The 15,523-nt window shown below is 45.5% G+C and overlaps 1 protein-coding gene across 1 annotated transcript; it reads left to right on the top strand.

Moving 5' to 3' along the window:
• Positions 1–12,303: 12,303 nt before the first annotated feature.
• NCMAP (non-compact myelin associated protein) lies at positions 12,304–13,524 on the top strand (the record flags this gene model as incomplete). Its single annotated transcript, XM_084300575.1, has 3 exons — positions 12,304–12,388; positions 12,793–12,877; positions 13,377–13,524. The coding sequence occupies 3 exons, from the start codon at positions 12,304–12,306 to the stop codon at positions 13,522–13,524; spliced, it is 318 nt and encodes a 105-aa protein (XP_084156701.1).
• Positions 13,525–15,523: the final 1,999 nt, after the last annotated feature.

Genomic DNA, 15,523 nt, shown 5'->3' with positions numbered 1-15,523 from the left:
CGTATGGTTTTCTTTAACTGTATTCCATATCAATCCGAGTTTGTTTTCTAACAGCATTGTACTCTTGTGCCACTGAGTGAACAGTCAAAAAAATTTTCTTACTGAACAAAACCCAGAAACTATCACTAAGCAAAAATACTTCTGAGGAAGTTGGGAGACTTCCACAGATTTTTTATGGTGTTTTTGGGTGCCTGTGGAAGCAGAGTTCCATGTGGATGTTTAGCTGGCATTACGTTTGAATGGGCATTTGACACATACTTAAACAGCAAGTATGATGTAGGTGAGAATGTCTGGTCTGGGTTGCAGTATTAAGACGTATAAAGTTTGTGTTGTAATAAAGATAGATAATTATTTTCAAAAATCTCTCACATTTTAATACTTTGGCAAGTTGAGCCTTGTAGAAGGGAATGCTTGATTTCCTTGGTGAAAGCAAACGTATTCCCATTGCAATATTGGTTGAAACCCAGATCTCAGCAGTACTTGGGTGAGGTAGTGGGGAAGATACTAATGGGAATCTGTGTTTTTGCTGTGTTACCTAAAATAGAAAAATAACAAATTCTGAGTCTTTTCTGATTCTGTAGGCAATGGCCATGTTCCTGTTCAAATAACATGGCACAGCAAGCCGGGTTTGGGGAGGACAACCAGGTTTATATGTGGCCTTCTGCTGGGACAGGTCACTTCATCTCTGCATTTCAGTTCCAACCCTTGCAGGTGTGGTTGGTATTTGCTTTTCTGACTTGGGAGACGAGGAGCAAAAAGCATGTGTGTGTATCTTCAAAAGTTCAGTCCTTTTCCAAAACTCACCTCAAACTGGATCTTAGCTTTATCGAGGCAGCCAACAGCTTCCTGAGCAGCAGGATTAGGTAAGAGCCCATTCTCCTGGGTAAATCCAGCTTCTAAGGCTTGGCAGCAAGGTAAGGGTGTGCCATGCTTATGTATTTGTATAAGCTCCTAAATGCTTTGAAAGGTTTGTTGCAAAGATAGGCAAGAAAGTGTTTGCACTGAATCTTACCTTGCCCAGTGGGCTCTATGCAAGGCACAGACTTGAAGATCTTTAGAGGTCTCTTCCAACCTAAATGATTCTATGATTCTACCAGCTATCTACAAAGGACAGCCCTTATGTTGCACCTGAATTTAACCCAAGCTGAGCTGGAGAACTTCTGCTCCTCCCTTTGAAGTGTTAGAAGTGGACAAGGAAGGCATCTACTTGCCAGCTTCTGTCAGTAGTATGTTCTGTGGCTGTGAAAATACAGAAGTGTGAGACTAGATCTTTTTGCCCCCTAGGTCCTTGTTGTTTTATCCTTCCTTCCTTCTGGCAGACCCAGCTGTAACAAGCCAGTACTCTCTCTTAGCCCTGCCTCTGTTCGCCAGTGATTCATTGAAGAGCTTGTTTGCATTAGCAATGCCTTATCAGTGAAATGCTTAGAAATGTACCCATGCTTGGGTGAGAGCCGGGCTCTGTGGCTGCAGACACTTGTGCACAGTCTGCACAAGTTTTGTACTCCAGGCTGCAGGAAGCAAAACACACATGGGTTTCTAGGGTGAGAAATGCTGGGGAGAGCAATGTGCTGCTCCCCATCGGGTTCAGCGGGGGGCTGCCAGTCCTTGCCTGACTGCCTGCATCAAGGTGTGGAGGGGGGTCTGCAGCAATCCTTACTTCTCTTAGCAGGCACAAAGCATGCATTTGAAACTCATCTTGACAGGAGCACCACCTCTTGAACCGTCCCCAAAGGGAAGCTCTGAACATCGTAGGACTTGGCTCTGTACTAACGGTGCCGGTTGTCTCGTATCAGTTCCATGCCCACCCAGAAGTGCAGGTCAAAGAAGCCAGCCCAGACCCTCAGCCTGGACTGTGTTGGCAAAGCAGAGCCCGGTTCGAGTGGAGGCGTTTCACAGATCGAAATCACCACCAAAAAATATTAATTTACAGATTCATTTCCAGGGAAGCGGGGAGGCGGCGCCGGGGGCCGGGCCCGGCCGGGGGAGCCACCTGCGGCGGCACCGCCCGACCCCGGCTCGGAGCCGGGCAGCGCCTCCGGGGGGCTGAGCCCGGGCGGTGGGCGAGGGAGGGGATCTGGGAAGGGAGGGGAGAGCCGGGCCGCGGGGATGGCCCCGGGAGGACCCCGAGGCTGCCGCGGCCCCCGGGAGTAGCCTCGCTGCGGCTGCGGCTCTGCCCCGCTGCCGGGCGCTGTCCCGGTGGAGCCCCCCCGGGAGGCGGCTCCGTGCGTGCGAGCGGGCGAAGCAGCCGTCCCTGCGGCGAGGCGCTTGGCTGGGAGCTAAAGCAGAAGGAAACGCAGCGCAGCCGCCGCCGACCTGCTCGGCTTTAGCACGGCCCGGCCCGGCCGCGAGAAGCCGCTGGGGGCCGGTGACCGGCGGCGGCTCCGAGATGCCCGAGCTCCTGCCCTGACAGCCCCCTGCAGCGCCATCAGCGAGGTGGGTTTGGGGTTTTTGTTGTTTCTTTTCCGAAATCTGCCGAGCCACGCGTTGGGAAGGGCTGGCAGGCTGCTACCTGGCCTGACGCGGGCAGCCGGGGGGCTGCGGAGCGCCCCCAGCCCCCAGCGGCCCCGCAGCGCTCCCGTCCCGCGGGAGCCGCCGCAGGCGCTGGCAGGGGAGGACCGCGACCGCTGGGTTTCCGTGGTAATTAACACACGTAATGCCCTAGGAAGTCCTTGCTGAAGAAGCTCAGTATTTTGTAGGCAAACCCAGCTAACGTGATAGTTGCGCTTGGTGGAGTGTTTGGGCTGAGGGATTTGGTTTGGTGGTGAGAAAGCAGAAGATCAGGTCAGCGACTCGGCGGCTCGCTGAGGGTTGCTGCGGACAGGTAACAGCGCTGTGCGCCAGGCTGAGACACTGAGTGCTTGCCCAGAGCTTTGGGAGTTTCTGATCCGGGACGGGGTGTAGGTGTGGAGTGCGGCACTAGCTGCAGGTTTATCTGCACGGTGCCCTGGGGAGAGGGGAATGTGCATCGCCACTTCAGCGAGCTTGCATATGCAGTACTTGAAGAAATCTTGTGACCACTTTCATTCTGCTGTCTGCAAAGTGAACAGACTTCCCAGTTTACGAATAGTCTTAAATGCATTTTAATATAGAAAAATACTCAAGATGTGAGACTTGCAGAGGTTCTTGCAAGAGTATTGATTGGCATTTTTTGGTAGATGAACAGTCTGAATTGCAGAAGACACAGCCCAGCAGCTGGGAAGCCGCATATGTTAGCTGCAGGCAGAGAGCAGCAGTCCTAAAACTCAAATCCACAAGTGGCAGGAGACTTGGCTCCCCTGTTCGCAGTAAGTCATGAAGGTTTCCTGTCCAGCCTTGCTCCTATCTGCCTGCTGAGACTGAAGGTGAGACATTTATTAGTTGCAATAAATTCTTTTTACTTATGGCAATAGTGAATAAGTGAATAATAGTGAAAAATAAACAGTGAATCAGTTGGGAACAGGAAGCTTATTGCACAAAGGAACTGGGAAGCCTGTGAGTGGTATGCTGAGAGCCTACAGCCACCGATTCTCAAATCAATGCCTGCTGTGCTCACAGGGTAAATCCAGAAACACTGAATCTGCGGGGTGCTGGCACCTGCCCAAAACAGTTCTTGCTCCCCAGGGGTGGTAACTCTGTGCTGGGTTCTCATGCCTTTGTGCAAGGCTGGGATCAAAAGTGCTGACACACGGCTGGGTTGGGAGGGGGCTTGGTCGGGGCTGGCAAGTTAACCATGAGCTGGTGTATCATTAGGCATGGGAGAGAAGAAAAAAGTGTGGTGTCAATGACTGTGCTGCCTTTATTGAGAATCACAGAAATCAGGAAATGCAACCAAAATCTATAGACCTCTTGCAGGGAGAGATGATGTGAAGCATGAATGGAGATCACAGAGGAGAAAAGCAGGAAGAAAAAAAAAAAAAAAAAGGCTGCTGGGATGTCTGAGTCATCCAGTTTCCCACTGACATACATAACTTAATGTTTTCACAACCACCTCCGTGGAGCAACAAACTTATAGCATAACGTAATTCCAGGGCCCCTGCAGTCACAGTGCTTCCTCATGGTCAGCTGCGAAGGGCTAGCTACAAGTCAGGCATCCCCCTACCAGGCTTTGGGGTTAATGCAGCTGCTTCACGTGCCAGGCTGGGGGAGTGGGCAGAGGAAGGGGGCTCCACCTTTATCACATCCTCCTAGATGGAGACCCTTGGACCAAACACCTAAATCGCCGTACCTAACACCAGCATTTAACCACCCAGCTGTGTGCTTGCAAAGACACTGATTTTTTGGTGGGATTTTGCAGTGCTCGGGCTGAGGTGGGTGAAATGTGCACATAGACCATTGCAGCAGCACTGGGAGGATGTGTCCTGCCCATCCTCTGCTGTGCTGCTCCAGAGTGCCATGGCTTTGTGTGCTGCACAGCTGCTTGGTGCTTCTGCTTGGAGCAGAGTAGAAACCCAAATAATTACTTGGAAAGACAGAATTTCCTACGTGCATATTAGTCTGTAATGGAAGCCTCAAAACTCTTGACCTAGCAAATGTATTTGTAAAGTAAAGAAAAAAGAACACCCTTCTGCCAGCAAACAGGAGCTGTGTTGATTCACGTGCTGCGGGTTGTGCTGATAAATGCAGGGCTGACATGAAAGGCAGCTGAGGGTGCAATCTTAATCCAGCCGGCTCTGCAATCACTGCGTGAGCAGCTGGTGTTTGCTCTGTGCCATGTGAATCTCAGTGTAAGGTAGATCCAGCAGTAGCTGTGTTCATGTCTCTGATTCTGTTGGACATAGCGAAGAGTGCCTGAGGAGCACATCTGGGTTTGCATTCCTTCTTGGATTGTTCCTGGTGTACATGCCATTGGGTAAGTGACTTGCCTGCAGGCATCAAAGAACTTGGAGAACAGAAGGGACTGGCCAGGGAGGTGCACGGTGGTATCGGAACTGGGAGAAGTGGTTTTCTAGCCTGGGAACCCGGTCGTGGATTGGGCAAATCATTCAGGAATGGTACTGAACTCCAGCCATGGTTCAGTTTGGTTGGGAAAGAAGGTGGAGGATATGCTATATATTTCAAAGCCACTCTGACCACGTGTGTGAACACATTCTGTCCAGGCTTATTTCATGGTGGTGCTTTAACTCTCTGTTAGAGGAAGGTATTTCAGCATGTTGATGAAAAGCCTGTCTGTACTGCTATTAATATTTGCGGAGTTGTGGCATTTCAAAGGCCCAGGACCACAACAGGACAGAGGTTTATCCAGCTCAGAACTAGGAGGGAAATGCTCCTTTCTTTTCTGTTGCTGTCATCTTTTTCTTTCCCAAGCAATCTTTTGTGTTGTCATTTCTGAGGAGCTCTGGAGCTGTATAGGGAGCATGCAGAAAGTGTACCTCCCACTGCAGGACATAAGCACAGGTTTCAGACCAATTCAGTCAAGCAGGTTAGATTGTGGGAATCAGGAGGGTTGATCACTGGAAGTGGTGGAAATGTTTCATTTACTAAGTGATTGTAGTCACATACTTCATTTAAAGTTACATTTACCAAAAACTGTGAAAACCTTGGCCCTAAATTAAACCAATTTCTTCCGTGCTTTGATTCCTTTATCATACCACAGTCCCTTAGGCGTTTTGTGTGTGTGTGTGTTGTTTGTTTGCTTTGTTCTGTTCTGTTTTTCTCCTTTCTAATTGGGAACTACGTGGGACATTTCCTTTAATCTGGCAAGAGACAGCGATGTGAACTTTGAGAGAGGTGTCTGTCTCTGATGCTTGAATGAAAGAGTTAATGCTGCAATTCCCGTGCTAACAGTATCAGTCCTGATCTCCTCTGTTGGGCTTTGAAGCATTTATGCAATTTTTTACTGGAGTAAAGCAGATGCCTGGACAGAAAAAATGAGCAAGGCTTTCTACAACAGAGTAATTTCCTGAACTACTCCAGCCTTTCATTAAATGGCACATCCAGCAAGGTCTAAAGCCTGTTAATCATTGCTGCAAAAGCATTACTGTATCTGGAATGTATTTTTGAACTCTGGCGTGGAAACCCAGCTCTATACATGCATTGTTGGACCGCAGCTGAAACTCAGGTAGTTTGAGCTTTGTGTTGGAGCAGGCATTTTCCTTCTGTGTAATTTGACTGCAATTAGCAAGGTCAGAAGATTCACCTGGATGTCACTGTTACGCTCTTGAGAAACGTGGCTCCCTGTTCCTTGCCAGAGAAGCTTTGCCATGGAGCTGGATTTGGAACTGCACAATCGTTGCATGCAAAAATCAGCTTAATTCTGGTCTCCAGGACTATGAATTTCTGAAGAGAGTTTTCCAATGATATTGCTGAAGAGCTGAAATTAGTCCAGTAATAACAGGGCCATTTCTAGAGCAACACTTACAAAGCAGGGTTGACTTTCTGCTGCAAAACTGGAGGCAGACCGTGCTCAAGGAAGCACAAGATGTTTTTCTGTGGTTTATTTGTCCAGATCCATTACCTTTCCCACCGACATGCAGTTTGCTGGGGCTTCCTTGAACACCACTGTCCTAGCAGCAGAGACAAGCTCCCGGGCAGTGTGATCTGAGGGATGTGCGACGTGTTGCTGTCGATGACTGCCAGCCTGGTAACAGAGGGTTCATCTCAGATTAATTTTCTTCTTACCCAATCTTACTTTCCATCTGAGTGCACATGTTGATGGTTTCTAAAATTTCTGTCACCTTGAGACTCATTCACCCTCTCCCATGAGTCATTCCTACCTTGGTATTCACAGTGGTGCCTGAAGGCATTTTTCTTCTTTCTTTATCAGTTTTTCAGGGTAATATTTAACTGATAAATACATATCCTTTCTTCCTGCCCCCCAACCTGTACTCCACAGCCGATGCATGGTGTGTGGGATGTTATCAGTGTGCAGTGGGTAGAGCCATGTTACTGTCAGCAAAGGGTCTGAGCTGTTACATTTGGGGAGCTCAGGTGTGCTTTGGGCTCCCGTGAGGCTTTGCACTTGCTGAAACACTTGCATTCACACACATGGCAAGGAGAGGTGTGTGTGGCCCGGCATTTTAAGGCAGAAGATTAGAATTGGGAAACACGCAGTTTGCAGTCAGGTTTAGGTACTGCTGCTGGACAAGTCAATGACAAAGTCTATTTGGTTCAAATTTCCAGGTATGCCTTTCAAAACAAGTGCGCTCCTTCCTGGGGACCTGCTTTCAGCTCCTCACTTCTTGTCTGCCAGGTGAGCTGAGGCTGTTAGTGCTTCTTGAGATCAAAGCCACACAAGTAGACTTTTTTTTTTTTTTTTTTTTTTTTTCCCTTTGAGCTGTTACTGCACAGTAGACTTGCCTGTAGTTTGAGTAACTTTGTCTTGACAAAGAAATTAAATGCTTTTAATACATGTTTTAACAGCTAAATCTGGAGAGCTCATGCCAGAGCCCAAGACAAATGCTTATATAAAGGTGCGGGTCTGACATCGGGACATGTGCTGATACAGATGCTCAGTACAGAGCCGCGTTGTTTGCCTGAGGCCACGTTTATGCCTCAGCTCCTGGTAGCCAGCTTGAACTTGTTTTTTTTCCCCCTTTCCTCCCTCTCAGAGCCTTGCAAGGTAAGTTCAGGCACATTCAGGTCTCACTGAAGCACATTGTGTTTTTATTGCTTTTTGAAATTACAGTTTGCCTCAAAACCCAGGCAATGTTCCCAGTTCTCATGGCCTACGCTGCTGTAACATGAGCTTGGTAGCACATGACTGACCTGGCAGTAACATCTGTTTGGATTGCAGATGTATGGTTTGTCAGCTTATGGGGAGCTGAAGTTGAGTTTGTGGCTCTTATATTTAAGCCTATTTCCTTTCTGCGCTGTGCCATGAATGTTCAATTGATCCCCATGCCCCGCCGTCAGAGCATAATTGGGGACAATAAAACGCTCCAGCTCCAGCCACTAAGCGCTCACCGTGATTAAACAAGGCAAACCTTGTTGTAAGAACTGACGCTGCCAGGCCAGGCTGCCTGCAGAGGCAGGAGCAGAACTGAAAAAAGCATCTACTTCCACCAGCAACTGCTCACAATCCAGGTCCTTGCTCTTGAACCTAGTTACTTTTAGAAAGAGCAGAAAACTCTGAACTTCATTAGAAGGATTAACTTCTCTCTTGGATGAGAGTGAGCTCGCTGCTTCCCACAGATATTAGGTTGACGGCTTTGGAAGGAGTGTGAGCTGAGCTGAGCCTCAGACAGATGTGCCTTAGCACAAAGCTCCAAGCTCTGTAGCAGTGGGATGGGGGACGTGGATGGTAGCTGACTCCTTACCTGCTTCTTTTGCAGGATAAAGTACAATTATGGTTCTGTGATTTGCTCTTTTTGCAAGAGAGAATGAATCTTAGACTCAATCAGCTCTTGGGACGTAAACCATTTATGTAGTAGAACTCCTTTTACCGTTATTTATTAGGATTTGACTGCCTCTTGGGATTTTTAGATGACATCTTGGCATTTCTTTATTGTAATTAATGCTTTATACCTCTGTTTGGCCTCTCCTCACCCAACTCTAGCATCCTGGTATTATTCAGATAAATAGGGACTTTGGGCACTTCAGGCTGTTCTCACACAGCACTGCTTCAGACCCACTCATCTGAACCTGCAAGAGGACTGGAGTGAACAGCTCAGCTTCCAGGCTGGCAGAGAACCTGCCCTTTCCCAGCAGCTGTCAGGGCCAGCATGTTAAGAAAACCAGAAAATAAGCAACCCCATGCTGGGCTTTGTTGTCTCATTCTTTACTGTTTTATGTGCTTTTAAAAGTAAGTACCTGACCCTGCCCTGCTAACACTTCTGAGAAGAGAATCAGGTCCCAGAGCAGCAGCGGTGGCAGACAACAGTCTTCCTTAGACCTGGGTGAGTAAGGAGGGAAAAATCATCTGTTTTTCAGCTGGTAAGATGTTATCTGTGCAGCAGTGCCAGTGAAAGGGTAAAATACTTCTGTAATTAAGATCCTGGGCTGAAACTACATCTTGATTCAAAACTACTACTGGAGAAATAATAGATGATTTTGTATTTCATTTAAAGCCTGCCACAACCTGATGCAAAGACCACCTTTTTCTGAGTGGCAAAGTGCTGAATTTGTGTGTCTTCCTAACCAGCACCTGCCTTCCCTGGCAGGAAGTTAGCTCTTCAGGTCCAGTTCTTATGGAAAAATTCAAACAAGCCCCTCTGTTCCCTGTCACCCTCTCCTCTAACTGCCAGGTGGCAGGAACCGCTCGGCAGCTGAGCTCTGATCCTGCCCTCGCTGTGAATGAGCGTGGCCATTGAGCCTGAAATTCAACGGGATAGGGGGAGGCAGGAAGGCCTCATAAATGGGGACATTGCTACCACTTGCCAAAACAACCTATACGCTGTATCTGTAAAGGTGTTTTAAGTGGAAAAATGCCAAAGCTTAACTCTGTGGAAATATTTCCAATTCCCTCATACGTGGATGCAAAAATAACCAGCAGTGTGTGCCCCCACCCGCCTGTAGAGCTGTGTGTGAATTGCTGGTTCTCCAAAACTAGGGCAGGTGTGTGTGCACAGGAGAAGTACAGACTGTGTCATAAAGAAAGAATGTCCTGCGATTGCCGTGGCAAAGTCCATTTCTTCTCCTCTGTTGTTTAACTCCTATGAAGCACTCTTAATTTTCCAAATGTTTTTCTATACAGAGTAGGATTCGGTCTGCAATACCCTGAAACTGGTATTTTCCCATGGATCTCGCTGGACTTTGCTGGATCCTTGACCCTTGTAAGGCAGGCTTGGGCAGGCGTAAATAGTCCTGCTGATTAATGGGTGAGGAATGGCGCTGGAGGTAAAGCAGAACTGAAGACTGACACCTCCCATCCTGACCAAGACACAGACCTCAGACCTTTCCAGTTGCTACAGAATACACAATGTGGGGGAAAAAAAAGATTTTTTGCATTTTTCATTTTGCATCTTAAGACTGTTGCAACCTGTGCGACAAATTCCTCCTTTTTGTAAGCGGGCAGTTTCACTGACAACGATAACTCTATGGCTGTAGGTGACTCATACACAAATAGCTCGCCATTACCAAGGTGGCTTGAACCAGATGGAAGTTATGAAGTGTGACTGCTGGAGGGCTTAGTACCTAAATGTTCAGCCACCTTTATTTGGGATTTTTATTTTGGTAGTCAGAGAAGATAAAAATGCTGCTTTGAATTTGGAGCTTGTGTTCTCCTAGTCAGGAGCAGCAAAGTGGCAGTTGGACATGGCTTTTTCTGTACTGTGCCCATAGCCAAAATATTTGCTTAGCTTTCCCCAGCTTACAACGCAATGGTGAGTCTTGTCAACCTGTGCTTGTGTGCGGTACAACCTTGGTACAACCAGTGCGATTTCACATGGATCGGCCAGGGAACAGCTGCGGAGAGCGCTGGTACCAGCACTCGGTGACTTCTCACAGGTTCCACCAAGGCACGTGTAAATCATTTCACTGTGCTATCCAATAAGGCTGAGCAAACTCTTAACACAAAATATTTCTTTTAGCATGGAAAGATCTGCGACGACAGTAGATGATCGTGTTGCTGTATTAACTTGGCACTGGCTAAACAAAGGAATCATTCAGTCAGAGGAGAATGACCCAGTTACAGATTCCGAGACAGTTATTTTTGCTTTTTAATTTAAAAGAAAAAAACTCAAACCCCTTTTGACCATAGGAAGATCGAAGTATCTGACCAAATCAACCTTGCAGTTCTAATCTTTCATACCCAAGCAAACATCAGCTTTTTCCTTCCTGCTGGTTACTGATCTCTCATTCCTCATATATTAAATGGAGCCTCCCAAGTATGCACTGTGTGTTGACACAGCTACTGGTCTCCTCCCCGCCTCGAAACAAAACCCTGCCTGTGAAGAGCAATCACAGTCATATCTTCTTTGCCTCTCAAAATTGTACTTTGCGACTAAATTAATTTTATTGGATAGATGTTACTTTGAAGTAACCTTTAGGAAAGCCTTAATAAAGGGGAAAGGAAGAAGGCAGAGTAGACGCGTTAGCTGTGAATTGGTATTTTCAGTAGTTAACTAGTTATCTGGCTGTGTCCCAGGAGGCTGATTTGCAGTTCTTTTTACTGCTAATTTCTATCCACTTCATTTTCTGGCTATTCTATGTTGCATGCTCTGTAAAACTTGAAGCTACTTAAGGACGTGCCACAGGTCCACAATATCCCACTGGAGTATAACAGAGGGTAGGGCAGAGTCCTGCTTGTGTGTATACTGGGCAGCACCTGAAGCAGGAAACTCAAATTCAGTGTCAGTTTTCGGTTGATAGTTTCAGGGTATTAGCTCTCTGAAGCTAGGAGCTGAAATGGTTTCAGAGGTCTGTTTGAAGTGGTATTCACACCATGAAGGATTCTGAAGGATTCTTTTGGTAGCTAAGGTTACTAGTCACATTTAGAAAACATGGGAAATGCTTATAAGATCAGTAAACATACAGGCTGTTCTTTCTAGATCTACAATTTTACCCTACCGAAATATAGAAACAGGTGTATGTTCAGCTATCCGCTTGCAGGCTTGTCCTTTTCCAGCAAGAGACCTGCAATGATGCTGGTGTGAGTAAGGTTACTTCCCAAAATTCAAAGCAAACTGTCGCACTTGTGTTGCTTTTTTTTTTCTTGTGGAATAGCAGTTGTTTGCCATGTAAGTTTGGATCTTCAATTTAGGTAATTAAACTGTTTTTCTTCTCTCACCTCCTCCTGCTTTTTTTAAGGTATTGATACTTGGTATGAAAATCTCTTACTTTGTTGTGATTCCCACCAATAAGTATCCTTACATCACTTGGCAGCAATGACGTAACAGAAAACCTGTGGTTTTTTTTGCCTTCCTTTATATTGCTGACTATCAGATACGGGACTCTTCACAGATAAGCATCTCTATAAATCAACTTGGCAATGAGGAGTGGGGCAGGGAGGTCGAGTACTTTCTCCTCTTAGCCCTGCTTTGCCTGCTTATTTTCCCAGTGACCTGAATCTCATAACCTGGTGTAATCTAAAATCCTAAAGCACTTAAGATACATAAATTTGTCCAAAAAATGTGTAACATCAGTAATCTGTGGGTAACAATGCATCATTGTGTCGGTATCTTGTTTTATCCTATGAACACTGAACAGTGTATGTTGTAAGGCACATTGCTCACGACTAGATTGTAGCAAAACTTCCATTGACTTCCACAGGGCCAGATTTTCACCACTAAGAAAATATTAAGAACCCCTTAGTAGAAGGTAAATAGAGCTCAGAATCTTTAATAGGCAGTTGCCTAATTAATGAAGAATTGGTAGCACAATTCAGTGATAATAGTTGATGAAATCACTCTTCTTTTTTCTTCTTTTTTCTTCTGTAGCCCAAGCAAGATGACGACAGCCGCACCACTGATCAATAATACTCAGTTCTCATTAAATGTGACCACAAAGTCTCAAGAACAAAGTCTTTATCAAAGTAAGAAAAGTAGTGGGGTGGTGGCTTTTTTTTTTGTACTGTAATTGCCATACCTTGATTAGATCAGTAGTGACGTCCAAACTTGTTTTCATTTTCTCTCGTATTTGTTAAGTATACATGAGGAAAAGACATGAGAAAAAGAGAACAATTATTTGTATACTCCAGTTCTCATGCAGTACTTGGGTGCTCCAGTTTCTCAGCTAAACACTCCTCCTCCTTCCTTGCCTCCCAAATGCTTGTATCCCAAACTGTTCCACTGAATAAAAAGTAACAAAGAGAAATGCTTTTTTTTTTTTTTTTTTTCCCTGTAGTTTTTTAAAATGGACCTTTGAGCTTAGCAAACTTCAAACAGTACAGCGATAACTTTTTAAATAAGACCTTCTTCCTTTCTGCTTCCCTGCCAGGTTCTGGAGCAATAGTTGCTGCCATCGTAGTAGGAGTAATTATTATATTTACAGTGGTTCTGCTCATATTGAAAACGTATAACAGGTATGTGGTTGAGTTCTATACTTCGGTAAGGCAAAGCAGGATGAACCAAAAGCTGTCAGGTGTGCTCCCATCTCACAGACCATTTTGTAATGTGTTGCTGAAAATTTCAAGGAGAATACAAACCTTAATGTGCTTGGTTGATGCTACCTGAATCGTCTGTGACTGAAAGGCTAGGAAGCAGAACAGGTTGTTGACAGAGGACACCCGATGGATATTCTTTTTAGGGGACTTCTGTTGACATAGGAGAAGTTTGCTGGGAGCATCACAGCTGCCAGAGCAGAGCTCAGTTTCTCAGTTTCAAGGCATTGGGTTAGGCTTGTGTGTGTTCTAAAAGCAGTGACTTGCCATTTAGTATCTTTGGAATGAAATCCCAGTTTCCATTAGCTTCCCAATAGCTATTCAGCTCAACCTGCTTCTGCAGGAGTCTTCCCAATACTTATCATGGGAGACACCACAACAGGTGCCAGCACTGCTGATGCTTTCATTGCTTCCTTTCCAGGCGCATGCGAGTGAAGCGTGAGCTGGAACCCAAGAGCACCAAAACAGCAATGCCGCCTGCTTTAGGGCAGAACAGCGACAGCGTTACTCAGCATCCTGTGGTGACCTTCATACCCGTGGACATCCACATGCAGAGCAGACAGTTGTGAACATGTGTCCTCCTGTGGGAGAAAAGAGCTGGAGTTCTTATTCACACGGACCTGGGACTTACAGCAAAGCAACACTGCACTGGGAACAGCAGTAGCTGTTATCTTGTCTACAGATTGTAATTAGCCCTGCCTTCTCTCTTTGAGAGGAGAACTAAATGATCTGAACACTTTCTGTATGATGAAAATCAACTGGTGAAGGCATACAGACCATGGGAAATGCAATGAGCCTTCTTACAGAGCTCTGGGTACAGAAGGACAAAATGGGCCAAACCCATTTGTTGGAAGAAATGGTGAAGACTCGTATTTTGTGGAGCTCTTGCTTACTCAGAATTTGAGCTTTTTCTATTCTGCAATGACTGATGATAAATGGAAGAAAAACTTGGACATGTGAGCTGCAACTCAGGTTGAACCTGGCTTTGTTAAGATTTATGTGAAACAGATTTGTAGTCTATTTTATACATGATGGATAGTATGGGAAGTAGCAAACTGTAAGTAGCAAAATTGTATTTATCTTTAGTCGTCTTTTGTGTTTCTAATACCAGGTACGTATGGTTTTAGACAGAAAAGTTAATTTTTATTTTCAAGTATTTTTGAAACATTTCTATAAACTTGGTACCTTGTCTGTTTCCAAATGAACTGGTCCAGAGGTTTTCAATTCCATGCCAAGGTTGCTGCTCTAGGTTCATTACTGCTGTTGCATTCGAGTATTTAGTCTAAGAGCCTGAGAAGTTCTTTAATTGAAAAAAGTAAACAGGGAAAGGCACTTTAAAGCAAGTGAGGGTTTATGCAACTACTTTACTACAACTTGAAAACATCCTGAAATGTTTGTCCCCTAATGCAGGCCAGGCTTGAAATAGTTTTAATTTTTTCCGCTCTTGTGGAAAGCATCTGAAAGTGATGTTGATCTGCAAGTGTGATGGCTGTGGGTGTACAGTAATGCACCAAAGAAATTCCCAAGGATATTTCACAGCCCACTGAGTCTGATCACACAGTGGCATTGTCAAGGCGTTCTGTGGCTGATTGTCTCATAGTGTGCATATCAAAGCATCCCTGAAGCACTGGCTGACAGGACAGATAGTATTAGGAAGAGGAGTGAAACCCCATTTTATTGGGAAACAGCTCCGCTCTTTGACAGATACACCTTGAATTGTAAGAAACCACTCACTCAAACGGCTAGATAGTGTGAAGTAAATACAGCAGTAATGGTCTGGATATACCGTATGAAGTTTTTCTTACGTTTAGACAATCCCAGAAGCTAGCTCTAAGCTACTGTGACCATTAGAGGGCTCCAGCCTGCTTTCAGACCACAGTAAAACTTAGTAGGGCATTTGAACTCCTTTTTGGGAGCTGCAGAGGGAGGTTACTCATCAAATCGAGTCACAAAGAACCTGCAGCCCACCGCAGCTTTTGTCTTGCAGCAGTTCCCATGCTGTTCTTCTCAGTGCTGTCGCAAGTCATGACTCCCTTGAACAGTTACTGTTCCTAAATCATGCAGCACCAAAACTAAGCTGACCATTCTGAGAGCAAAGTGATAAGGGACAGGAGTGACACACTGATGTACTTTTCTCCAAGATATGCAAACATCTCTGGAACAGGTTATTTTTACCAACTGGTGGTTTTCTGCAGAAACTAAATTCAATTACTCTGCAATTTCTTTAATGAAACTCGAGCACAGTTTGAATTCCAAACTAAATACTAAGACAGCTGTTTGTGAAGTTTCTAAATCTTGTAAATATTTTACTTGCCCAAATTCTGTAACTTACTCTGGTGGCAGGAATAATTGATATAATAATTCCTAAGAGGTTGCAGAAGCCAATTGAATTTTTGTAGAGGAGCTGGCCTCCTGCTTCTATTTCTGAACATTTAAAGCTGTTTTTTGAGCATGTTCTGCTGTATCCAAATCCAGATCTTTAGAAAAGATTGTTGTGGTTTAACCCGGCCAGCAGCTAAACACCACACAGCCGTTCGCTTGCCCTCCTCTCTCCCTCTCTGGGATGGG

The sequence above is a fragment of the Netta rufina genome, assembly GCF_964035555.1.
Source record: "Netta rufina genome assembly, chromosome: 23".
Lineage (NCBI taxonomy): Eukaryota > Metazoa > Chordata > Aves > Anseriformes > Anatidae > Netta > Netta rufina.
This window is presented reverse-complemented; position numbering and strand designations above follow the sequence as displayed.